General features: G+C 45.7%; 4 protein-coding genes across 4 annotated transcripts in view; 2 read left to right on the forward strand and 2 right to left on the reverse strand.

Moving 5' to 3' along the window:
- The first annotated feature begins 67 nt into the window (after nucleotides 1–67).
- On the forward strand, nucleotides 68–6,459 carry LOC119389497 (RWD domain-containing protein 4). The gene is made up of 6 exons (XM_037656789.1): nucleotides 68–306; nucleotides 372–452; nucleotides 543–652; nucleotides 806–851; nucleotides 1,900–2,028; nucleotides 3,608–6,459. Exons 1-6 carry the CDS (start codon nucleotides 283–285, stop codon nucleotides 3,770–3,772), a joined length of 555 nt encoding a protein of 184 aa, XP_037512717.1. The 5' UTR covers nucleotides 68–282; the 3' UTR covers nucleotides 3,773–6,459.
- A 75-nt stretch (nucleotides 6,460–6,534) lies between these two features.
- LOC119389495 (TBC1 domain family member 20) lies at nucleotides 6,535–8,472 on the reverse strand. Its single transcript, XM_037656786.2, has one exon. The coding sequence runs from the start codon at nucleotides 8,308–8,310 to the stop codon at nucleotides 7,030–7,032; it is 1,281 nt and encodes a 426-aa protein (XP_037512714.1). The 5' UTR covers nucleotides 8,311–8,472; the 3' UTR covers nucleotides 6,535–7,029.
- Nucleotides 8,473–8,659: 187 nt separating this feature from the next.
- Nucleotides 8,660–12,580, forward strand: LOC125758010 (uncharacterized). Its single transcript, XM_049414440.1, has 3 exons — nucleotides 8,660–8,876; nucleotides 8,973–9,028; nucleotides 12,383–12,580. The coding sequence occupies exons 1-3, from the start codon at nucleotides 8,786–8,788 to the stop codon at nucleotides 12,530–12,532; spliced, it is 297 nt and encodes a 98-aa protein (XP_049270397.1). The 5' UTR covers nucleotides 8,660–8,785; the 3' UTR covers nucleotides 12,533–12,580.
- A 5,473-nt stretch (nucleotides 12,581–18,053) lies between these two features.
- Nucleotides 18,054–20,970, reverse strand: part of LOC119389226 (P2X purinoceptor 4) — a 37,922-nt gene continuing 35,005 nt past the window's right edge. The window contains exons 10-11 of the mRNA XM_049414441.1: nucleotides 19,067–19,168; nucleotides 18,054–18,338 (exon numbers count right to left, since the gene is read on the reverse strand). Of these exons, the coding sequence (XP_049270398.1) occupies nucleotides 18,213–18,338; nucleotides 19,067–19,168 (228 nt within the window). The 3' untranslated portion in view covers nucleotides 18,054–18,212. The remainder of the gene's footprint in view (nucleotides 18,339–19,066; nucleotides 19,169–20,970) is intronic.

Genomic DNA, 20,970 nt, shown 5'->3' on the forward strand with positions numbered 1-20,970 from the left:
GTGTACCTTATACGGCGACTAATTAATTTCAAAAGATTTTGCGCTTTTCGTCACGGCCGCACTGAGGCGCAAAATACAAGATGGATGCGCCCATAAACAAAACGTTACGTGATACGCGAGACCGCTCGTGCAGTTAGATGAAATCGGAATGGTGCTTCTTGGCTTGCGCGATTGTCGAACTTTGCTAAAGCATCGCCTAAGAAATTCGGCGAATTAGGAACTTTGATTTTTGCTGGTTCTGTGCTCCGTGGCAACTCCTGTAACAGTTATCGCCGGCCGGCGATGTATACTCAGGATTTGCAAGCTGTAAGTTCGAATAAGTTTCTACCACTACGGCAAGGATACTAACTTTTGTCGTTTTTCTCTTGTAGGAAGAGGCAGAGGTTCTACTTTCGATATACGATGGTGACGAGAACTTTAAGCAGTTATCCGATAAAGTGTACCAGTACAAAGTGAGTAACCACCCTGTGTACCTCTGCAGACCTGTTGCTGTCTTGTCGCTCTCACGAATTATTTTCTTTTTCGTACCTCTGCAACTCTAGATTGGGGATAATGACACCCACAAGTCGTTCCTCATTGAGATCAGTTGGCCTGAGCAGTACCCAATGGAGCTTCCAGTTTTTAATATGCACACCTTCTACAACAAACACATGTAAGCTGGTTTCATTCAGTGCACGCGTTAAAACTAGATACATCTTAAACAGTTCTTTTTGTGTCATGTTATAACTTCCCTATTGTCAGTCCAGTGAGTAGGTTGTTTGTTTAACATCAGCTATAGTTCTCACGTTATATTACGTTCTCGCAGAATTCCGGAGGTCAAGGAAGCAGTGGTAGCAGCGCTTAAAGAGCAGGTAAGCTAGAGATGCATTTAAAATAAAAATCTGCAAGACGCATGTTTCTTTTTTTTTTGCCTTCGTGTATGAGCTCTCCATCGAATCACTATCAATGCACTTAATGTAGTACATTTCCAAACGAGACTGAAGTTTTAAGGGTAGATGGAGGCCTTAAAGTGACGAGAAATTGGGGAACGGGTAATGTTGCGGAAGCCAATGTCTTGAAAAGAAACTTGTCGTCATCATGGTGAAGACAAGTCCCCTTAGCGAAGCGCTGGCTCCAGCGATATTCCTTGTTTTAAGACTTCATGCATGCACGCATGTTTTATGAATAAGCTACTACTCGAACTGTTCAGCTTATTGGATAGCTTAGTTGGCAATACTGCTCCTAATGAGTACCTAGCGTGTATGATTATGGCCATTTCTTACAGGGATACAGTTATGTGTCAACCGACACATATGTTCAATATATGCAGGGGGGGGGGGCACCGTGAATTGAGGGAGTTGCACAAAATAAGTCTGTCGTCGTTGTGATCCAAAGTTTATTTACGCAAGGTTCATTCTAGCAGTGTACTACATGTGTATAACAAAATGAGGCTGCTAGTTAGGGCACCTTCATTGCATTGTGACTGAACTGTTACAGTGCTTGATGTATCAAAAGTTTCAAAAGTATCAAAATGCTGTTGTGCACGGCATATCTTGTGTTACAGCTCTTGCACTTCATTCTGTCATTGCACTCGACCGCATAAGAGAAAAAGTTATGCCAACTGAAGAGTACTCACCTGCATATCTGTTCCAATGCAGTCACTTCTGCCGATTTAAGCAGCTGGGTGTGTTGAAACTTACACAGTGACAGCTTGTCCTTTGGAATAAGTGCTAAGGAGTACTGATGGTACCGTCTTGTCATGTACCTTTCTTCTTGTCCTCGTCTAATATAGCGCTACAATTTTTAAATAAGAATGTATCACCAACTAGCCCAACAACGTGTTTTATGAAGTACTGAATGAACTCACGAATTATAACAGTCCTTCCTGAATTTACCTTTGTCCTCGTCTCTACTCTCTAGGCAGAGTTGGAACTGGGGAATGCTATGACGTACACGCTTCTTGAATGGATCAAGGAGCACGCAGAGGAACTAACGGAAAAACAGCCAGAGGTGGTGGCAGCTACAGAGGTTGAGGAAGAACAGCCAAAGGTCATTTCAGTGTTGTCACTTATGACATATTCATAGTGTCTGTAGTTTACTCGTTGCCATGCGGCTTAGTAGATTCTGTTGCTGAACAAGATGTTACAGGTTTAGTTATCAACTATCGCAGTTGTATTTTGGGAAAGCAGAACGCTAAATCTCTTATATACTGCGCTTTTCCTGTATGTTAAGTCAAGGTTAACAGGCACAGGGCTTTGAGCACAATATTAAGAAACTGAGCATTTAATGCTAGCTTTTTTTTTATTATAAATCAAGCAGTTGTTTCAAAATTAACTGGTAAGTTAATTTGATTAGAATGATATAAAAAAAGCTGCAATGATGATGCTACCAGCATGAACTGCGGCGAGTGCAAGCCGGCATTCAGCAAAACCAAACGAAGAAGTCGTATTCATTGTAAAAAGACAGAGCGTGCAAACACGGACACAAGAAAGTCGGCGTTTGTGGTGTTCTGATCTCTTTCTTGTGTCCGTGTTTGCACGCCCTGTCTTTTTACAATGAATACTTACCAACTAGCTCAGCTTTCTGTTATTCTAAGCTTCATTTCTAGTACTCTGAGCCCTTTTCCGTGTTCCCCTACTTATCTGAACAATCCTGCCTCTTTGGCTTCTTTAAAGGTTAGTCGGCGTTTGTGGTGTCCTGAAGAAGTCGTATTGTGACAATGCGCGCTCTCACTCGGGGTCTTTTTGGTTTTGGCGCAGCCATCTTACTAGACCTGTGTCTGTCTCTCTGCCTGCGTGTTATTTCTTGTTAGAAGACCTTCTGTCGTGCATGATAATACTATAGACTTTCTTCTCTTTAGTGTCGTTTTAAATAGACACTAAAAAGAACAATTATTTATCTTGTATGAGTACATTGCCCTTTCGCAATACCAAGAACACCACTCTTGCCTTGAGAGAATGCTCGTGAGGAACAAAACATGCAAAAACAAAGTGCATGTGGTGATGCCAACTTCGAGTTTCACCATGACATCATAGGTCTTGGCGGCATCTACTAGGGCCTACATAGTTCCTAATCAGTAAAAATGATGTGCAACATCCTCCGAGGTGTCCACAGATTTAATGTACCAAGTTTCAGGAAATTTTGTTGAGCCAGTGTGGCCAAACAAAGAATAATTTATCAGTCTAAACTGATTCAGTTGCTGCCATATTTCTAACAGTTACTATATATATGTATAATTTCTGTTCTTTTGAAACATTTTCAAAAATCATATTCATCAGCATCCGCTGTCATGGCTATAACATATAACAAGTCTTTATGTTTTGCCAGATGTCTCAGCCAAAACAAATATACACATATGCATTTTTTGTCCATCTTTCTGATGCGTGACTAAAGCTGAACAGAGTACAAGAATATCAAGGCTATTGGAGCCTTTGCGATGCCTGTTTATCCTTCTTTTGTTTTACTGAATTCTTAACCTGTAACCTACAATATATTAACCTGCAAAGACATACAAGCACTGATGTGCACAGTTGTATTGGTGGATCTTTCAGCTCGAGTCTTTAGAAGCTATATTGCCCCAGTTGCTCTTTAGCAAGAAAGCATAAACACTGCTGTACTTAATTTTCAGGAGCCGCAGATCTCAACTAAGAAGGAAGTGAAGCAACCCAAGCTCAGCAAGAACCAGAAACGCAAGCTGGCTGGTCGTGTACTTCCCACTGGAGAGCTTCCCAGGGGTCATGACTGGGTCGACGTAGTTAAACACCTCACACAGACCGGGTCAGCTGTGTCATAAACAAGCACTTTGATTAGAAAACTACAGTGATTGAGATAAAACAATGCTTTTGTGAACCTTGTAAAGCAACACACATCCCTGGAGACCATGTGTCAGTCGTAGTGTATGATTCACTGCAACTGGAGCTGAAATATATTTCTCTACATTCATGTTGTGATACCGCAGTCTTAAACATGGTCAAGTGTATGTGTCTGCTCCTTCTCAGTCCCTGTCGTGTTGTACTACTCCGTGCCAATCATGAATCCCAACCAACTAGCCCGGCAATGTGCCCTAGCAAGTCCCAAAGAAATTCTTTTGCCGTGAACATTACAGCACACTTGTGAGAAGGAATTGCAATAGCCCACTCTTAACCAAAAAGTACAGCATTTAAGGTTGAATGTTACCCAAAAGTGCCCAGAAATTACTTTTTAAAGTTTGCTGTGCTTTGACCATGGAGTTCTCATAAATGTTGCACATCTGCACTCGTGAGTGGCCTCATTGTGCCTGTGCCAGCTGCTACCAAGTTGGCATACAGCACAATCCACATATGTCGATGGGGAAGTGGGAAAATCTAATAGGTTTTACTGTGTGTCATTGTTTTCAATGTCATTATAAACCTTCAAAATATGATGTGGTAGATAGGGCCAGCATTAAAACCCATTACTGTAAGTGGACTGTGTTGTGCTATTTGAACTGACATTATAGCAGTGTTGCACTGTCTTGTTTCCTTTCTTGCATGTGTGTGTTTCCTACGGAGCGTACAGGTCGCAAGTTACGTGTCTCACCACAACAGACAGCAGCGGCAGTCAAATTTGTTCACTACTCATATGTTCTCACGCAACGTAGGTTTAACTGGTCAACTAAAGGAGTCCCGCATGAAGCAGAAATCTACCTAGTTTCCCTCGTAATTGTACGCACATGTTTCATTCAGTAGGCATTATCACCTGTTGACTTAACAAGAATAATTCACTTTTAAAGCATATGTGGGCTCCCATTCATAAACCTGTACCACGGCACAGCAATGTTGCGATACGCGATGGTGTGCAAGACACTGGGGCATTGGGACCAGCTGTAGAAGCTTTGTAGCTATGGCACTGCACAGTGGGTTCCATCACGACAGCCACACATTGATGGGGGCAGAATTAAAAAACACTTGTGCACTTACATTTATGTGTACATTAAAAAACCTCAGGTGGTAAAAATGTTTACAGAGTCTTTAATTAAGACATGCCTCATGATGAGATGCTCGTTTTGGCCCGTATGACACCATACTATCAAATTTAAACTGTATAACTGAGCAAGTTCCCTTGAAATTTTTGATAAGGACATAATGCAAATGGAAATTCACATGGTTAAATGTAAACATAAATGCAATGCCTGCAGGTTCATTTTACGAGTGCCTCAAGCCCTAATAAAAGTAGTACTGAAGTTGCTGTGTTACGCTATTGGACTGTGTGCTCGCAGACATAGATCTTCCCGTTAGAACTACTAAAGGGAAATCTTGTTGTGGCTTCAGACATCTTTGTGGCTGTGTTAATCCTGTATACCTTTATTGGCTAAACTACCAAGCAATTGTATTTTTGCACAGTCATGTTAAATGTTGCATTTGCACTGCAGTATTTTATTGACAATGGCCAATTTTAAAAGTCACAACGTCGTTTAAAGCCTGAAAGATAACATTTAGGCAAATCCAAGTGCTGAATATTATTCCCATTGCGACAAATGATTATGGACAGTAGCACGAAATTTGCCTCCATAATTATTGCAAGGAACTATGTTCCCAGAAGCCAAAGATGTTAATTGACACCTGTTAAAAATCTGGTACCGAATAATTACCAGAGAATTGGCATTTTGGTACTTCACAAGCTTGCTAGCATGCCTGGCAAGCTTGTCCACCTTCCTCCCCATGAGCTAAAGGAAAATACTAATGTTGAACTATTTTCATGCTACTCAGTTGTGGAGTGATCGACATAATGCCCAATGCTGCAGTAAGGAGTTGCACTGGATGTTGCATCACAGTGAAATGAAATTGTACCTAAAGGTTATTCATCTGGACTGTCACTTTTAACTTCCCACAGGCCTTGTGTCCTGCATATTTAAAAACACATAATGTTGTGGGACATTAACGACATGCCACGGTGCATGTTTGTTAAGCTGGGTGTGTTCGGATTCCTCTGCAATTGCAAAGCTTTTCTGCAAAGCACCTTTTCGCCAGGTTTGTGGTCTCGATGGTCATCTTGACAAGCTCATGTGAACTTTTTACAACTCTGTGTAACAGAGAAAAATTATTAAAACTGCACAGATGCAGCGTGTCTAATGAGACTATGAATCAAAATATAATTCCAAGCTTTTTTTTTTTTCTTATAAAAACCATCTTTGATAATAACATTTACGCTTGCTACTATATTATCTGGTACTTTTGAACTTCAAAATATGTAATTCATCATAGGTTTTTTTATGTCACAGTGCTGATATTTGTGTGCTGTTATTGACATGAGCAAGCAAAGCAAGGGCATTTATGTTTATGTAGAGCTTGCTGCTGGATTTCTTAAATGAACAGAGTAGTCGTTAAAACCGTAAACAACCAGAAACTCGGGAGTTTGGAACAAGACTTTATTTTTCATGGAATACCAACAGCAGACTTTCCGTGGCTTTTGCCACAGAACTTGGCTGCAAGAATATACAGAATTAAAGAAATATTTACTCATCATTCGAAAGTGCTGTGTGTCTCACTATATGCCCTATAATATGCAGAGCTATAAGCTTAGAACATCACTTACACTGCTTAATTATGGGATTTACTTGGCATATTCAGCTAGACATGCCCATGGAAAGTAAAGAGCAATGGTGCTCTCACATAAGCGCATACATAGCAAATAACCAGGCCGGTATTGGAATGAGCACTAGAAATTCGCATTGGTTATATTGAAATTATTCAGCATTTAAGGTGGAAAAGCTGGTATGTACAGAAAGAAACAGTTATTTTGGCAGGCCCTACATGTCGAACACAAGTGAGGATAATGCCAGCCACACTTGAGACGTCTTCGAAATAACTCTTCAGGCACTTCAACAGCAGAAGCTTCGGTAACACCAGGAAGGGATGATTCGGGCGATCAGTACTTAGCACTGCTGAGCACAGTAGAGACAGTGAGCAGGAACTAATATACACGGGTCAATGGAAGATAATGTACAACGGCTGAAACCCGCCCCGTATACACACACATTCAATGTAGTTTGAATAGTAACACTAGGACAAACAGCTGCACAAACACCCAGCTTCAGAACCAGGCCAAGTGAACGACATTCTTTCTGTACGTTTGATACCACACCGCGAAGAGGACGGCAGCCACCGTCAGTGCTCCCTTCCAGGTTCCAGTGGCAGCGACCAGCGCGCCTGCAAATCGCGCACAGCGCCACAGCCTACCGCGGTTTCGTGCGGCGGCTACGACGGGGCGCTCGTCGCGTTGTCTGGTGCGAGCCAACTGCGCCTGCAGCTCCGAGGGCGGATGCTCTTCGAGCAGCTGCCGGGCGTGGACGATGAGTTTCTCGAAGGGCAGGTCACCCTCCACCAGACGCGACAGGTAGCTGTGGACAGGCGCCAAGTCGCAGTCCAATGCTAGAATCTCGTCGCGGGCGTGCAAAACTATCGCTGCTGACAGGTAGATCGGCATCCACGGGTGGCTGGACAGGAACAGATCGAAGAGACGCACCACAGTGTCGTAGTCGGCGAGAACGTGACCAAACCACGTGATCACCCAGCTGAGGCAGAACATAATTCCAACCTGAGCCCGGTCCAGGAAGTCCCGAAGTTCGGGGCATTCGTGACCGAGAAGGGGGTAGATGTGCTCGAGCATGTCGGCTGTGCGCGCCATCGTCTTGTCCATGAAACGGCGCAGATTGGAACACGAGAGCCGATCTACCAAGAGGAAACCAACTTCCTCGCCCAGAACCAGCAGGATTGTAACGCAGATGTCGTGGTAGCCCTGGTAGTAGTGCAGTTCGGGGTTCTTCATCAGAACGCGCATGATCATAAACACGAGCCGGTCCTGTAGTGCTATACGTTGCCCTTCGGCGATACTAGGCGGGAAACGCTTGAGCGAACGTTTGACGTCGAGAACCACTTGCGAGTAGTAGGCGTGCTGTTCGATCTCGGCGAGCGACGGTCGCGGCGATGTCTCGTACACGTTGACACCGCCGATGCGTGGCCAGACGAGACGCCGGTAGTCGTCGCAGATCAGGCCCCGTTCCTCCACAGCAGCCATCTTCAGGCCCACCGTGCTGCCGTCGGCGAGTGCGCGTTCGATCATGCGACGCTTTCGGGACACCAGAACCCAGTCGATGCCGTCGTCCGCATCGCGCTTCACCTCTGCGCCCTTGTCTTCAGCTGTCTCGGCTTCGCTCTGGTACGCTCGCTCGTGCTCCGGCAGGTCATCCGGTGCTCCCATGTCGGACACTTGGTCGAATCCAGTTTCGGATAGGACTTTGATCTCTTTCGACGACGGCGTACGCTCACCCAGCCGTTCTTCCTGCCGCTCGGCGATGCAGACGCCGCTGCTCATGCCTGTTGGAAGGCACTGCACGTCGTTTCAGCGCTCGGAATAGCTATATTAGTAATGCAGTACGTTTCCGCGTCTGCCGTTTTCCTCAAACGAAACTACGACGCCGCAAGAATGGGTAAACGCAAGGCGATCCGGCAACGTCGGCGACGAACGCAAACATACACAGTGTTAGCAACTTAATAGTATACAATGCATGCACATCACGAATTTTAGCCCTTAAGAAATGTTACAAATATCAGCATTTACAGTTGTAACGCAAAGAAATATTGGCTTACCTGACTCGTTGAAGTAACTGAAGAAATAAATGTACCTACTCGAAAACAAGTGATCAGGAACGAGAGATTTAAAACCTTCAGTCCAACCGCGATAAACATCAAAATTTTTGTTTAACGACGCCTCGTAGCGGGTAAAACAGAGAAAACAAAAGATCGTCTCTCTTTTTGCGAAGCTACGCAGCTCATTTGCAAAGACAAAAATGGCGCAAGGAAAGCTGAAGGTGAAGAAGTCGGTGCCCAAAAATGCAAAACGACCAGCGACCCAGGCCAATCTGCGGGGCGTTTCAAAGTGTAAGAAGCTCTCCACGTTTTCATCACGCGCGCTCGACGCTTCAGAGCGTTGACGACGGTATTGTTGACGACAATTGTTTTATTTCATTATTTCAGCTCGCACCGGGCCTAAAAAAGCCAAGGCTGTCACGGCAAAACAGCAAGTCAAAGTGGTAAGCGCTTCAACATTTAATTTCTCGGCGAAATAGCTGGTTGAGACGCGCGCGTGTTTTTTGGCGCGTCCTCGCCACGGCGCCGTTATCGCCGTTTGTAGCGTAGTTGTGGCGGTCACCATCTGTTGCCTGGTGGCGGTAGCGTTGCAGTCAAGTTACGGTTGCGGTCTCGTCGTCTGCTAGTACCCACAGGTCATGGCAGCGCGCGTAACGTGCACAACTAACCTTCTTTTACCAATGTTGAGCGTCGGGTTTGTTGGTGTTGTATATTCCATGTTTTCCAGCGCATAGAGCGACAGGAGAAAGACACCAGCTTGATGTGTACCTCCCGTTGTCATTGTTAGGGTATCATTGTATTACGCAAGCAGGTAAATGGACGCGCGTGCGCGCAGCGCGTTCAGAGCACCACTGAACCCGACTATATCGAACTCGCGTAAATCGAATCACCCTTTATATCGAATTATTTTCAAACACGACAATGCTCTAACGTCAATGCATTGGAAACTTTACGGCTGCATCGAACAAAAATAGCCGGAACATTCGACATATCGAACATCGGGCAGTTCGAAATGCCCCAAGAGGTTGGCTCTTCCTGACCGAAGGGGATTTTCCCGCATGTATTTGGAAGAATTAGCGGTGTGATTAGGAGGGCTCCGCTCCGCACAGAACGAGTACAAGCTACCGCTTGCCATCGCGTGCTTTCTCCCATGATTCCTTGTCGTGGCAGTCGTGCGGGGTCGCCGTTCGCTTCTCAGCTCTCTTTGTTAACGCAATGGCTGCCGTAAAACGGAAGAACCTGGCTGGTCGCCGCTGCGCCGAGCATCCCAATAAGCACGCCGAGCATGATATTGAAAAACAACGCCAACATTAGGGCCAATGCAGACTAGAGCTTCCGGCACCCGACGAGCACGCGCAGTTGCGCGTTAAGATGGTGAGTCACTGTTTAGATAGATACCGTATTTTTTCGCCTACAAGCCGCCTCAACTGCAAACCGCGGGAAAATAAAAACTAATTATAAAAGCCGCCTTTCTTGTATTATCGTCAACCGGTGCCGTGAAGCCAACTTGCGCACCGAAATTTGCACCGAAGATACGGTAAATTGTTTAAAAGTTTTATATCGGACTATACGATATATGTCGATATTGTCGATATATACGATATTGTGTCTAACTAAGAAGCGAGCCCTTAAAAGTCACATTCTTTCCTTCATTCATAGCGAGGGTCTCGTTCTGGCAGACTTGATGCCTTCAGGTAGTATGCGAGGGATTATTGGCCAGCTGCCAGCTCGTAAAAAGATCACGTGCTACGTGACGACAACTGGCAGAAAAAGAGTGTTCCACACTCGCCGCCATGGCTGTGACTGGCGCTAACACTCCTAGGTTTAAGTGCACGGGAGGGTGACCGCCGCCGTAGCTCAGTGGTAGAGCTTCGGACGCGTTGTTCGAAGGTCGCAGGTTCGGTCCCTGCCGGCGGCAAGTTATCTTTTCGTCCACTTTACTTTCTTCACACTTTATCCTAATTACAACGAATAACATCCCCTATACTTTCTTTGGCATTATTGTCTGTTGGTTCTCGTTAATATTGTGTCTAACTAAGCAACGAGCCCTTAAAAGTCATATTCTTTCCTTCATACGATATATCGAACTAATTCTAGTTTTTAGCGACTTCGATATATGAGGGTTCGACTGTAGTACAACAGTACTAATAATAATGACAGCTGGGATGGTCCGCCTTGGCCATTGGGTTCTCGTCACACATTTTTGGCTGGCGTGAAAGGTTTGTTAGCAGTAGTGAAACTGAAATGATCTAAGACCATGTGTTTTTGTTTTCAAAGGGAAAAGGACGTCCACTAACTTATCGATCGCCGCAAAGCAACGCATTTGCGAAGCAAGTGACCAGTAGCAAGACAGCTATAAGCTACCAGCTACTAGTCACTGTTTCTCGTGACGTGACTATTAACTGTTCCGCGCAAGAATTAATTAATAATAATTGTTAGAGTTTAACGTCCCAAAACCACGATATGATTATGAGGGAAGCTTAGTGGAGGGCTCCGGAAATTTCGACCACCTGGGGTTCTTTAACGTGCACCTAAATCTAAGTACACGGGCCTCAAGCATTTTCGCCTCCATCGAAAATGCGGCCGCCGCTGCCTGGATTCGATCCCGCGACCTTCGGGTCAGCAGTCTAGCACCGTAAGCACTAGACCACCGGGGCGGGTGATTTATTTATTTGAAGCCGTGCAAGTATGCAAGAAAGCAAAAAGATATCGCTTTCTTCGTGTTCAAGCGTGATTGTGTGGCACACCATACTCGCTTTGCATGGCGCGTCTGGCGAACACATCGTAAACCTTATAGAAACAACGGCGCAGTTAAGTTACAGGTTCTTTTTTTCTCTTGCATTGCGAGATTGTTAGCACTCGATAGACCTTTTCACAGGAGAGAAAAAAACGCCGCCATGCTGGTCTGCGCGCGGAAGTACAATGGCTGACATCGCAGCCTCGGCATTGCATTTTTGGGGGCATCACGCCTATTTAGCGCAGCCCAGAGAAGACTATGGCGGCGCCCAGGGAGTCTTCTGTGAAAAGGTCTATAGTCGGATACAACTTAAAAAGTCTGGAGAGGCTCCGCCCAGATGACCAAAGCGCGGCAGCCGATCGCCTCCGCGACCAAAGAAATTGTCCCGCTCATGCACTGGGCAATGTTCTCCGAAGGCGGGGTCACCGGCCGTCCGGATCTTGACGTCAGTCTGGGGGGCGCGCCCATTGGTGCAGGCCTGTGTGCATACGCCTTTGAGGAGAAAATTCTGCGGACTTCTAAATGCGTAGTCCCGTTCATGGTATGAGCTATAACTGGTATGCACGCCGACAAACTATTTGTGTGTGCGCACAACCTCCTTGTGTGTGCGTGTGTTTCGAGATAACCCCGTCATGTCGCCACGAATCTGGCCACTAAATGTACTATCGCGATGAAAAGAAACGCCAATAGCGGAAAGCGTGGCTTCCGTGTTCCGGCACAGTCCAACTGCGACATGCCTTGACTGTCGCTGGGCGAATCTGGGCTTTCGGCTGGCGTCACCGTAGCGCTAGAATCTTGCTCCGGCTGAAAGCACAGATTCGCCTAGCGACAGCTAAGGCATGTCAGAGTTGGACTGTGCCGAAAGCCACGCTTTCTGCTGTTCGCGTTTCTTTTCATCGGGACGATACGTGTTGTTACTCTCATTTAAGTTTACAAGCCAATATCACACCATTGTAATATGTGCATGGCTTAGCCCTAACTTCACGCTTTTCATTCAGCGAGCTCTGTAATACATCGTTTTACACGCGAGCAAACTATTTGTGTGTGCGTGTGTTCGCAGGCTTTGGAGAAAACAATCCGGAAGAACATCGAGCAAGAGCTTCGTTCGCGGGCCACCAGCGAAGGCAAGCCGTTCGCGACCACCGCGGGGGCCACGCCAAGCAGCTCCGCAGCCGGCAAGAAGAAACGCGGAAAGAAGGGAAAGAAATAAACGCGGGCCTGCGGGGTTTTGGGCACATGGTGCCAGCACCAAAAGCTGCACTGGTCACATCGTCAATTGTCATACAGAGCTTACCTGTTGCGCGGCAGGCGCTCGGCTCGCTTCACTTGTCTGCGTCAAATACCTACGGCTCCCTTCCGGGAAACGAGTCCTAACAGCCCAGGTGGCGCCGTGTCATGGTGGAAGTGGGCATATATTGAAGGAAGTGGGCATAGGTGACGACTGTGTACAGCTTTTGAGGGAAGTATACCGAGAAAATACAGTTTATATAGTAGTAGTAGTAGTACAACTTTATTTATAAGGGTTGGGATAAGGGGTCATGAGCTCGATGGGTGGGGCCCCAAGTCCAGGGCTCCACTGGCTACTGCTGCCTGCCTGACGTGACCCAGAAGCGCAAGCTGTACCTCTGGGTCAGAGCTGGCGAGCTGGGCCTCCCATTGCTCGAAAGTATTAGATAGGTTGTACTTGCCTAAAAAGGCATCTAAAGTTGGTGGTCGGTTTAGGCATCCCCACGAGATGTGATATAGAGATGGCGAGCCGCCACACCACGGACAGGCAAATGGGAAGGAATAAGTAGCAAGGACAGCGTTGAAATTAGCAAGGGGCTGAGACAGGGATGCCCTTTGTCCCCGCTGTTATTCATGCTGTACATGGCGAGGATGGAAAAAGCGCTAGAAGGTAGCAACATTGGATTTAATTTGTCACACAAACAGGTCGGAGCGATGGATGAGCAGAAGCTTCCAGGTCTATTTTATGCTGATGGTATTGTCTTATTTGCGGACAGTCAAGATGATATACAGCAACTGGCAGATATATGCGGAAGGGAGTGTGAGGCTCTAGGACTAGGATTTAGTGCAACAAAATGTGGATTGATGGTATTCAATGATCGCGGAGACCATACGGTCTTAATACAGGGCCAAAAAATACCGAGGATAAGCGAGTACAAGTACCTCGGAGTATGGGTAAATGAGGGGGATAGATATATGGAGGTACAAGAGAAAGCATCGGTAGCAAAGGGAACGAGGAATGCTGCAATTATGAAGCACAGAGCTTTATGGGGATACAATAGGTACGAGGTGCTTCGAGGGCTGTGGAAGGGTGTGATGGTTCCGGGGCTTACATTTGGGAACTCAGTGGTGTGCATGAAGTCAGAGGTGCAATCAGGAATGGATGTAAATCAAAGGACGGTGGGCCGCCTCGCGTTGGGCGCTCACGGGAAGACGACAAATGAGGCGGTAAAGGGTGATATGGGATGGACAGGCTTTGAAGTGAGGGAAGCTCAGAGCAAAATGAGATTCGAAGAGAGGCTGAGGAAAATGAAGAAGAGTAGATGGGCAGAGAAGGTTTTCAGGTATTTGTATAGAAAAAGCGTTGACACGCAGTGGAGAAAAAGAACTAGGAGGCTCACCAGTAAATATACGGCTGGCAGTGCGGGCGATATGACAACAAGGAGCATTAAGCGGAAGGTCAGAGAGGCGGAGAGGACTTATTGGATGACAGCGATGGAAAAGAAGCCGGCTCTGAGTAACTACCGAAAAGGAAAAAAACGAAATAAGGAGGGAAAGGTTTTATGATAATTCAAGGGGAAGCGCTTTACTGTTTGAAGCAAGGTCGGGCTGCCTTAGAACGCGTAGTTATAAAGCGAGATTCAGTAACGAAGAAGAACAATGTACATGCTGCGGGGGAACTAAGGAAACGATGGAACATGTACTGATTGAATGTGGCGATATTCTCCCAGGTATACGTGTGGGCACGAGTCTACATGAAGCCTTGGGTTTTAGGGACAACAATGGAAAGCTGAACACGCCCGCGATAGAAATAAGTAAGAGACGGTTAGAGTATTGGTGGCAGAAAAGTAGAGATAAAGTACAAAAAAATTCGGCAGATCCCACGTACCGTGGGAGTCGATGTTATGCGAAGCATGCAGCGGGTAGGTGACTGTGGCGTAACTTTTTTTACTGAGCGACACGTTACAAAATGACGCTAAAGATTTGTATATATTTTATACGCACACATATATATGTTGAAGAGCTGCATATGTGTTATATAAGCAGTTGTTTACGGTTGGGTAACGCTGCCAATGACAACGTGGGTTTTACCAACACCAGAAGCGGTAAGCTGATATGTAGTGCTTATACGTGTCCCGAGAACGCACGCGCGTTTCACGAACCCGTGTGCATGTGTGCAAGAAGTTCTTGACAGTTCTTGAACAAGGGCATCATCACCGTGATCAGTGAGCACCAGCAGCTGGTCATGACTTGTTATAGGATCCGGTCGTGATCGTGGTGAAGAGGGGTCCATGTGTATTGAAGTATGTGGTATAGTAGAGCTGTTTGAATTCGTGGATGCCTCGGTCATTTCGTCGACAAATTGTCTGTCGACAGAGCCGGCGACATGTCGGAACCTGAAGCCACCTTTCGCGTTGGTGAGGCATAGGCCGCTGGTAGGCCTGGATAGTGCTACGTAGACCAACATCAGTGGATGGTGTTTGTCCTATTCGTAGAATACCTGGGCGTATGTGGCCTACGTAGCCTATAGTCTACAAATGGCTGTCAATCAATCTGACATTATCCTCGGTCAGCATGAAGCCGTCGCCCAGCCTCTTAAGGAATGAAGAGGACGAAGTGCACTTTACGATGCGGTGATGTGGATGGCATATGTAACTTTCGTTAATGTATTCATCCGGGGTCGAGCAATGCTTCAATATAGCTTGCTGAATCATAGGAATACAAACGTAATGTTTATTAGACTGCTATAAAATCGGAGCCAACACTGGAACTACAGACGTCAATCTGATATGACGCCCGTATCGTAGGAGTACACATCGTAGGAGTATCATGTAGTGTTTATTGCTTTCTTGTAAAATTAGATAGCCAGCACCACAACCACAATTGACGTTGCACCGCTATTACGCCTGCGTAGGCTGTTTTTCCAAACCAATTTATAGACCTGGCGTGGCTCAGTGGTAGAATACCTGATTGCCACGCAGAATGCTTGGGTTCGATTCCTGCTGGGATCCTAATTTACATTATTTTCCATTCGTTGAGTCAACGCTGCCGATGTTGGTTTTACTTAACTCTCTAGCATTGAAGTTACCAATGTCTGTTCTCGCCGTTCCTGCGTAGACAAACTATCAATCACCTGTGGCGCATACCCGTACACCGCGGCCCGTGGTAAACGGGTATGTGCCACACGTGTCTAGTGGAAAGGGTTTGACGACGTACGCGACAGGATTTTAACGTTATTTATGTCATGACCCGGAAGTCATATTCGTCAAATCCTCTTACCCTCCCATGCAAATTTTGGTCTACACCAAGTTAAGGAGGCGATCATGTGAGCACCCAGACGTAGGCGGCTAGATAGATAGATAGATAGATACGTAGATAGAAACGCTCAAAGTGGGAGAGGTTCGCTAAGAAATGCTTCGCATTTAAAATAAATAATTGGGGGGGGGGGGGGCATTCTGCCTTAAGAGGCAGAGAGATGGACCGTGAATTTATATTTTTTGGTATAATAACATAGATTTAATCAATGTAGATAAGGCATTAGGACAACATGAAACAAGGAAGTTTTTTTTTTCTTTTTTTTTCTCCTTCGAGCCTGGTGGCAGACATGTCACGGCCCCGTTATAAAGGGGACGCTCATAGCATCCATCCATCCGGGGGGGGGGGGGGGGCGTACGGTGGAGTGTTAACGTAGGAGGCTCTGATGTCATCGGATGCGGCTTAGATGGAGGCAACAGGAACTGCATTTGTGACATTGGGCGAGCGCTGCTATGTGGAACAGGCATGTCAGCATTACAACTCCATGGTTTTGACACAAATTTTACAGCCATCATGTGGGAAACTTTCGGCGCTGCAAATTTGTGGAGCTGCTTGTGTGCATGCATGTGCGTAAGGGGGTAGAGGGTGTGTATTTGTGTATGTATTGCTGATCACCATACGGGCTGAGCTCCGAACTCGAGAGAAAAGTGCAGGCGAATAGAACAACCTAGAAGCTTTATGATTCCAGTTAAAATGCCAAATATATGGCGTAGACGAAGATGACGCATAACGACGTACAAAAATGCTATACGTAGACATCTGCATGCGGTCTGTCGAACGCAGGCTACCCTTGTACAAGTTTTTATATTTTTAAGTGAGGAGCCCCTGTGTAGGACATATTGCAGATGAAGTTATAACGAATATACAAAAGCCATAAACGCTGGCTATACAGAATGTTCGCAAATGGAAAGCACTCGCAAGATTTTCCATAGCCTTTAAATTTGAAATGAGTATACAACGACAGGCCAATTCCAGCGAAACAAACCATTTGTGTCTTGTGAAAACAGAGACGGTGATACACGATGTACTGTCATGGCGCAAACTGATATGAGCCGTATACGTGTTTTAGCCGGTATGCTCAACAGCTGCAGCAGGGAGTCATGATCCAATGTTTCGCTCAAATCATGAGCAGCTGGCAGTGAACGCTTGCATCATCAGCGCTGCCTCGAGCACAATTATACCGTTGGGCGTGTACCAGAGAGACAGTAGGCCTGCGCGTTTTGGTACTGCACTTCTGCAGACAACGCGCATCGATACCGGTACCGTGAAACATGTTTAAAACAAAAAAAAAAAAATAACTGAACCTGTGGCGCGATTTCAGTACACTACATTATTAAATTAGCTGAACAGGGAATGTCAGTTGCTATAAGGTTAAATCAGTTGCCTATTCAGGGGGGGGGGGGGGTGGTTTGGGTTTTAGAACTCACCCGGCCGAAATTTTTACGTTTTTTATGTGTATATGCACACGCAAATACACAAGCGCATGCACGCACGAACAAGTTGTCATCCGACTGCTCGGATCACATGCAGCTAAGCGAAATCCTCGTAGGTGTTAAACTCCACTTTTCAATGCACGCTAACAAATTCATTATTGATTGCTATCCACTGCAACCGACACTTTCTATTCAAAATATATGATCGACTTGTAAAGAAAAAAGTATGTGTGGTATATAGGCTCAACAATACCGCGTAATGGATGACGCAGACGTATCGCGGGGCTCGCAAGGTCACGGAAGACAAACCAGCTGCTTGACTTATGGGAAAAAGAAAACATATACTTTCATTGAAATATAAGATCAAAATGCCAGACGAGGTATCTCGTAAGCGCTTTATTTACGTCTCGCAGCAAACCCGCCAGAAAACGCGCTTTTTCACTGTTTGGTACCACAAGAATCTCGTCGTGACACGCGACTGATGGCCCCACGAGAGGATGTCAACTGCCAGCGTCTCCAGTGGTGCTATTCTGGACACTGTCAAAATCTGCCATATTGTCAAATCCCGCAATGGCGGCATTTTAAGCCAATCAGAGAGGTCATACCATGGAGCATGTAGCAGCCCTCTGTACCAGGGGCGTAGACAGAAATTTTTTTCGGGGGGGGGGGGGTTCAACCATACTTTCTGTATGTTCGAGCGTGCGTTTGTATGTGTGCGTGTATATATACGCAAGCAAAACTAATAAATTAGGGGGGGGTACGCCCCTGCTCTGTACCAATCAGAGTTGACAAATGCCGGAATTTGACAACGTGGAGGAATTGGAGTGTCCAGAATAACACCCTGTGTGCCAGCAAATATTTTCTAATAGGTGTGCACGTTATCGAATATGCTGTGGACAGCGCTCTGTGAATCATTCAAGTGCTGTCTTGCGATCGCCGGCTGTCCGTACTGCAGGAGGAAGTCTGGGCGCTCAGGAAGGGCGCATGCTGGTTTCTCCGCTTGAGTCTTGACCCGTCCAGGTTGGGAAAGGGCACCTTCAACTACGGATAGAGAAATATTAGGGGCTGTTCCGTCAAACTCAGTGACAGCCCTTCGTGAAAACAGAACGCGAGAAGACAAGTGTGATATGGCTAGTTGGAGAATTTTACGAGACGCGTAGAACAAACGTGGCACGCATGATGACAAAGAAGACGCATGGCGCTACAAATAAATTTCGCTCACCAAATTTGTATCCCAGGCTTCCAACATCTGATATTAGACTCTCAACATCGTGAGTCGGTTCATCGCCATGGCAAGGAACCGACTGGCAGCACGTGCCTGTCCTGTATGTGGGCACCGCCGAAGGTGTCGGATCACAACCTGGCCTGTCGTGTTTAATCCCTGTATCACGTTTCTTGCGCTACTTGAAAGCAAATTAGTGCAGGCAAGGCAGCCCCTTTTTACGTCCCGTCCGATACGTGCGCCACTATCTATAAATGAAAGCTCATTTTTTTCTCTTTGACACGTGTTCTTTGGTTTTGAACAGATGCAAAATTGTCGAACACGGAGTGTTGCTGGACCAGACGTTTCGGCAAGTGGCCTTGTCTTCTTCAAGGCTGCAGCTGTCGAAACGTTGGCTCCAGACCTCGTGTTCAAGAATTTTTTTGACAAATAGGCGGGGGGAAGATATAATTCATTTTGAAGAGGCACAGGGCTCGAGCTTCCTTTTTTTTTCTCTCTCTCTTTGAATAATGCTAGCACGAATGTGAGCCACTGGAAAGACGCTTACGTTGCAACTGTCCCTCTTCGAGACAAGCTTGAATTTCTTGGCCCGGTAGAGTTTCTTCCTTTTGTCGAAATGGACGACGACGAAGTCGCACAGCACGGTGGCCTGCGTACGGAAATGTCGATCGATCTCCTCAACCGTTTCTGAAAGCATCACTTCACAAAGAGGCTCATCGTATCAAGGCAGTGGCGTTGGCGTACCAACTTGTTCGCAAGGAGGGGGGGGGGGGCAAACTTCCCTCACTCCGTCGGCCGTATATATATAGCGAGAGAGAGAGAAAACTTCATTAGGACTCGATTATTCGTATAAACAGAGAGAATTTGCTTAGCACTGTTTAATACCATTATATAAAAACTACAGTTTTCATACCGCACACGCTGCGACAACCATACATATGCGTTACGTAGGTAAAAGTATTACGAGCAACACATTTTATACATTAACCACACAACTTTATGCATGAGTACAACTATGTCGATGGCAGCCTTCCCAGTAGTATAGGTTTGTATCATTCAACAAAATTTCGTTATTGTCTAAAATGTGCTCACGAATAATTGCTTTTAATATAGGTAGCCATAACTGCACCTTTTATTTTTCCTAAAAAGTACTACATTTTCTTGCACACATTCAGGTTTGCCTATATTGCCTATATTTTGCCTTGTTTGCTCCTATAGTCGATATAGTGTTTCTAGCGCGTGGTTATTATTATTATGATTACTATTATTGCTTTACTATTATATATTAATAACTTGCAAACCACAAGTATTGTTTAAAAAATTAAGAATTCATGGTATTAGACAGTTGCACATTGTTTAAAAGCATTGTATTTGGATTTGCAACATTTCTTGGAGGGCCCTCCGGAACCTACAAGGGAATACACCAATGCAGACAGTGTAACCATAAACTTTCTTTAAAAAAAATGTGGGCGATTGTAACGTTAAGCTACCTCGCATTGTTTCCTTTTCCATTGGTCATTAGCTGTTGGATCGATCGAAGTTTTCTGGGTCATGTACACAGCAACTGCTTGTAACACAATGGAACAAATGGCGCGAAAATGATCCATCACTTAATGACCACTTATGTGCGACTACGGAAAAAGATAAGAGAATAAACTATTTATTCTCCATACGGCATATTGTTGGCCATTAGTTCTTCGCCATTCGTCAAGCATTTTTTTTTTTGTGCCGTAAAATTACCTGCTTGTTGGACGACGTCACAATAAATCAGTGAGATATCATGACGTTGAAATGACGTGTGCAAAGTAAACAGCGCATTCATATGCTGAACATTAACTAAACGTTTTATGGAATAGCCGAACAGTGTCTCCTTCTGCACGCATATTCAAGAAGCCTATACCCGCCGATCACATTGGCAGCGGGCACTTTTATAGCAGCTGGCGAGATGGGTCCCTATGTATATGATAAATGTTTTCAGTTTCAGTAAAACGATGTTGAGCTGTTTGTGCGCGTATACAACTCTTTGAACTTATCCTTGCTGAAAAAGTAAGAGAGAAAAATAAGCGGCGCTTAGCGTGCCTATTTGTCGTCCGTGTTTTATCTTGCGCTGTAAAAGCCAATTCAAGATGAATCAAGACCAACTAGCGCGGCTGTTAATTCAGTCTCCTTAGTCCAGAAAACCGTCGACCTTGACCATCTCCCTGGTACGGTAGATAAAGTTGCAGGACAGGCTGGGAAGCTGGGCTTCCCGATGTGCTCGAGTCCACTGCCATATTCGTCGCCTTGTTCCAAGCCGCCGCGATCGCTGCAAGCTACCATACGCGAATGATAAGCAAGGCTAAGCAGGTTGATCGGAGACTAAAGCTGGAACCTTATTTATAGCTTCCAGTTCGGCCAAACTAAAGCACTTAACACTTCTCCACACTCATCAACCTGCAGAGGCTTGGACAT

The sequence above is a fragment of the Rhipicephalus sanguineus genome, chromosome 4, assembly GCF_013339695.2.
Source record: "Rhipicephalus sanguineus isolate Rsan-2018 chromosome 4, BIME_Rsan_1.4, whole genome shotgun sequence".
In the NCBI taxonomy this organism is placed as follows: domain Eukaryota; kingdom Metazoa; phylum Arthropoda; class Arachnida; order Ixodida; family Ixodidae; genus Rhipicephalus; species Rhipicephalus sanguineus.